This window comes from Atta cephalotes, assembly GCF_000143395.1.
Source record: "Atta cephalotes unplaced genomic scaffold scaffold00056, whole genome shotgun sequence".
NCBI classification, from domain to species: Eukaryota; Metazoa; Arthropoda; class Insecta; order Hymenoptera; family Formicidae; genus Atta; species Atta cephalotes.
This window is the reverse complement of record NW_012130120.1, coordinates 1654200-1659961: the sequence shown is the minus strand read 5'-3', so window position 1 is coordinate 1659961 and position 5762 is coordinate 1654200. Positions and strand designations below refer to the sequence as shown.

The following is a 5762-nucleotide window of genomic DNA, read 5'->3' as shown; positions in this document are numbered from 1 at the left end:
GAGAGAGAGAGAGAATTATGAATTAATAGAAGAATTACATGAGTTCGCGACAAACAGCGACGCACGGGTTACGAACACATCTTTGACATTCAATATTTCATAATTATTTCTCATAATATTTCATAATTTGTAAATTGTGCATCCAATTAACTTCTGTTATATTTAATTGAAGGCACGGCATTCTATACATTTACATTTATTGATCACGCTAATTAATGCCGAACCCAATTCGTCCAGGGAAAAGCCAAGTTTTGTTAATTTTTGACAATAATTTCATTTTTGTGGCATTCAGTACTTTGATTCATATAAACATATTTCATTGCTAAATTTATAACACCTTTTAATTAGTCATTTATAAATTAAATTATAGTAATAAATGTTGAAGGAAAATAAATGTAAATTTTCGTAAATCTGCAATATATTACATTATAATCCACAAGAATAATTTTATGCCCACAGTGTGTTAAATGTTTTAGCAATTTGTTTCTCCAATTTTATTTGGAGATATTTTATGAAAATACATACAAGATAGTTGCAACCGAATATACTTCAATTATTATACCGCATATAGCTCTATTCGCGCAATTTTTCATTCATAGATTATACTCGCGTGCGTCACAGGAGAAACAAAAAAAAAGTGATTATTATTTGTATAGAATTAATATATCAAACACAACTCGAGTTCACGGTAGAGTCGTGTGATATTGCCGAAATTTTTTACTTTTTTATTTTTCTAGCCTCGATTGACCGTCCTTGTAATTAGTTTCTCAACCTCTTAAGTACGTGTACGACGATCCTTACGATATACCTTTCGAACTTATCGTTTACTTACAAGCTTACTCTACAGGAACGACCCTACCTCTTATATCTAGGAGTCTGTTAGCGTATATCAAAAGGATTATATACAAAAGTTCAACGCGCCGATCGCGTCTCTTTCGAGTGAATCCAAGAATTTCCGGTTTATATCCGAAATTATCCGAAAAAATAAAGAATCGCGGTTTGGTTTTCGCTCGAGAAAAACGATTCCGACGAGCCAAAAGCTTAGGAACTATACTTATAGCTATATGACATTGTCAAGCGAATTTCATAATCATTTTCGAGATGTCCTCAACTTTATATTCACGCCATATTAATTATAAAGAGTTTTAATCACCAAGATGTTCGAAAACTTCAAATTCGATATTTTATTAAATCGAATATTCATCAAAATCGATCGACCTGTACAATCTCATTTATTGACAATTTTAACATTATTTAGATGCAATCAATTGATTAACAATCTTGTTGATTAAATCTTAAATGAAATTCATTACCTTTGTATTGCACAGATAATGTTTCTTGTCATGATAATTCGATATTTGCAAACGGTCAAAGTAGTTTGACCATTAAAAAATCAAAATTACTCCTCCTTCTTTTCTCTTTTTCAAACATATCTATAATTTTAAAAAAGTGCAATAGAAAAATTAGTGCAGTTGTTTTGATCGATTAGATGATATTCTTGAAAACGCCAAATTGAGATTTAATGTTATTGAGAGTTTCTTCTCTCATGATAAATTCGCAAGACAGAAATACTTAATTTCATGTAAGTTGCCCTAGTAATACTTTAATTCACTGTTGCTTTATCATCCATTTTTCATTTTTCTTCTTATCATCTCTGCATATAAACTAACTATAATTACGAATATATTAATATTTATAAATGTATCTTCATATATATTCATATCAATATCGTTCCCATTCAGTATATTTCGGCATAGCTTGCTTTCACTGGGCATTCATCTCAGACCTATAACATACAATTGTAAAGAATACTTATTTCTTGCTTACATAATATGAGTTTTAATTGCAATACAAAAGTTTTATATTATTTTTTCTGCAAGAATGAGTTTTTTAAAATTCAAAACTAATAGAAAATAAATGCCCTTAAGATGAATCTTAGATGCTTAAATAGATCGATTAAGATCGATATGAATTATAAACTACCTAGTCATTTAAACTGTACGCTGAATTGATTTTTCCATCTTAAAACGCAAACCCAATTGTACAATAGTAATATCACAAATTAAATTGACAAGCAATTTTATAATTTGATACTCATAGGCATATTAGAAAGAGCTTAATATTAATAATTAAGGCTGAATAACATATTAAACCCTGTATACATATGTATACATTAATATAAGTATATATAGTAATAGTATGTATATATTTTTTTAATACACAAACGATTATGAATAATTATAATAATAGCTATATCCAAAAGAATGTTGTGTCTCAATAATAATGTTTCAATAATAATGTTTCAATTATATATACTCACTTTAAAGCTTTATAACGTTCTTTTTCTGGATTATTATCGGGCGGCTCACATTCAAAAGATGCTAATGCAAGTGCTGTAAAAAAAAAAAATTAAAAATGAAACAATTTCATATCTTCGCATTCACAACGGAACAGAATGAATATTTCTTACTATTTTCTGTGAGTACGGGGCTCGCTTGGAGGAAGGCAATGACACGCGGATTCTTCTCGAATGGACAGGCAACTTGTTTCCACGCGATAAATTCGGTCACTTGTTTCGCTAATTGCCAGAATTTCTCAAAGTTGATGTGACCGTTTGGCAGTCTGAAACGTATAACTAAACTTGAGCATAAAAAATTAATATAAGTTAAAACGGCTTTATGAATAAATCAAATTATTATTTATAAATAGGCATAAAAGCCTACACAGGATCTTGATGTGAAAAAATAATCTTTAAAAATTAATGTTTTTTAATAAAAATATAAAATATATAAACATATATAAACATATATGTTTCGATCTTCTATTAAGTCATCTTCATACAGTATCATTACAATGAATACTAAAACTATTTTAAATTATTGTCTCTGATGGTAGGTCATTAAATTAAAAAAATATTTCGCTCATACTTTCATCGCATATATATATTGTTGATTCCAGAAATCAAAATAATCGCTTATATGGACGTTGATTGTTAGAATTGACTCTAGATCAAAATTATTACAATGAAAATTGATGTTGCAATAGCCGAAATTAAATCACAAATACAATTATAATTGCAAAAATTAATTAGCTAAAAAAGTTTAGATTACATATTGCATTTGACGCGTTATATCGATAATCTTTATCTGTTTCATACAAATTACAACTTGTGATTTAAAAAATCGAACTTTTTTTCATGAAAAATTCAAGATAATTAATTATTTTAAATAGTTAACAAGATTTTTTCCTAATATTATAAAAGACATGATGATTTCCATATACTACTGGAAGTGCCAATTTCATTGATATTTACAAATTAAAAAATTATATAAACTACTTACTATTATACGATAAGCATTCCATGCATATTTTATATTATATATGTTTATTTATATTATATTATATATGTTTTATATTGTATATGTGTTGTACACGTATATAGACGCACTAAATAGCATAAAAGTGCAGCATGTATATAATTACTTATTATATGTATCTGTGATATATGTATATGAGGTTTTATAATTATAATTAATTAAAAAAATATGTATATTATGTACATAATTTAAATTATACTGTAAAATTATACGAATAGATTACAATATTTAATATTACTTACTTATTACTGCAGCCCTCGTTGAGGAAATACAAATCCTTAACGAGAAGGCTGAAAAAGGGCACTACGATTCGCTGACGTTCATCTGTAGCGCCAGCACTACGCCACATTGCGGCTTTCAATGTGCTACGATAACTACTGAAATTGCTGCTTGGGTCCATCTGATGTTCCAAAATCGAAAATTTGGCAGATTGTATCTTTGACCACTGAAAATTATAAAAATATATAATAAAACTCCAGTATTTACGCCGCGCGAGGATTTATATAACATAAAAAAAATAAAACAAGTTAGAGCAATTGCATACAATCACTCTATTATATGTCTTTATGTTACGTTAGTATCGTGCAACATAACATATATTGTATCTCAGCTGTTGTTTCAAAGTTCAAATTTATTTAATTTCTATCGATTTAATTGCATAATTTTTTCCCTAAGCGGAAATGTGAAAAGTAAAAATTATATATATGTGTATGTATGTACGTATGTATTTACATAATATACATATACAATAAAATTTGTACTTTTCACATTTTCACTCTAAGTAAAACATATTACATATTGATCTTCTGGTGTGAAGCTTTGTTTAAGAATACTGTTACAGATATAGATAGTTAATGGATAATGGCTGATTTAAATAATTTTTAGATTTATGATTGAAATGTTTTTATTCTTTCTTAGTCTTCTTATTTTTCAAAAATTTTTTGATATTGATAAATATATTTTTAATTTTTTTACTTTTTTTATTTCTTTCTTTTTATTTTGAAAATATTATGCATAAACTGTGTATATATATTTTTTAAGTAAAAAATTCAAATTTAAACGCATGTTTATAATTAGTGGATTATCTATCCTGTAAATAAATTTCTATTTCAAAATCTTATTTTGTCCGTCAAGATTTGACTTCTGATCCCTGTCTCATAGATACTTGAGCTTCAGAGACTTCTGCTTGCTTGTCGTGAGAGCCATTTTTCTTAGCCCGACTCCACCGGAAATGCTCGTCTAGAGCAAAAACAGTAGCAATCAGGGACTTCTGCCAGATCCGGTAAATTGAAACTGGTTGCACCGGAAAAGATGTCGGAATACTATCGTATGAAAAGAATAGGATCTACTCTTTTTGCAAAAAAAAGATCAGCAAAATAACAGGATTAATAAGATGCAGGAGATGCAAATAATAAGGAAATGATAGTATTTACTTTTTAGAAGTATATTGATATTTTGAAATGTGTAATATCCGATATGTATTTCAGTTTTATAAATTATGCAATAAGATGTATTTTATTTATAATATAATATAATATAATACGCATAAATATAAAAATATATATTATACACAAAATTTTAATAATATTTACTTTTAGGACAAGTTTTGATATGAAGATTTATTATATGTATAAATTTTTATATTTTATGATTCTCTGTTATTATTTTTCAAGCAATCATCTATATCATTTTCACGTATTTGTATATTTATAATTTTTAAATTATAAAAATTTTTATAATTTAAGAACTTTAATTTTAAATTTGATTTTAAGTATAAAAAATATTTGTAAAATAAAAATCATCATTGAACAAATAAAATTATAAACATAAGTTATATTCAGTAATAAAACGAAACAAACGGAAAATCAAACAAATCGTGAACAAACGTTATTAATTTTTTGTGTGTGTGCGCGAAGTGAAAAATTTTTTAAATTAACATAATCTTCAATAAAGATAATTGTATTATCTTCAATAAAAATATTTGTGTTAGATAGAAAAATTGAAAATTTAAAGTATATAATTGCGTTATTCTCAATTATCTTGCATGTATAAAAAAATTAATTAGTTGCCGACGATCCAATTACCATGAAACATTTCATAGATGCTTTTGTACATAAATGGAGTTCCAGTCATATGTCTGCACAAAAGTAGAAAGCGTTAAATTTTCATTAACGAAAATTATCGAGTAAATCCTGTGCATTACTGACAGTACTATTGTTTGTTGAAAATTTTAACAATTATTTCGCCCATCTTCTATATAAATCAATTGATTGAATCAAATAAACGTTGTAAATAGCACAAGAGGCTTATTAAACATTATACGTCCGTACGACAAAGAGAGAGAGAGAGAGAGAGAGAGAGAGAGAGAGAGAGAGAGAGAGAAGA

The 5762-nt window shown here is 27.0% G+C and overlaps 1 protein-coding gene across 1 annotated transcript in view; it reads right to left on the bottom strand.

Moving 5' to 3' along the window:
- Positions 1–1425: 1425 nt before the first annotated feature.
- Positions 1426–5762, bottom strand: part of LOC105623394 (ras-GEF domain-containing family member 1B) — a 33407-nt gene continuing 29070 nt past the window's right edge. The window contains exons 6-9 of the mRNA XM_012204788.1: positions 3620–3822; positions 2471–2622; positions 2321–2393; positions 1426–1786 (exon numbers count right to left, since the gene is read on the bottom strand). Of these exons, the coding sequence (XP_012060178.1) occupies positions 1765–1786; positions 2321–2393; positions 2471–2622; positions 3620–3822 (450 nt within the window). The 3' untranslated portion in view covers positions 1426–1764. The remainder of the gene's footprint in view (positions 1787–2320; positions 2394–2470; positions 2623–3619; positions 3823–5762) is intronic.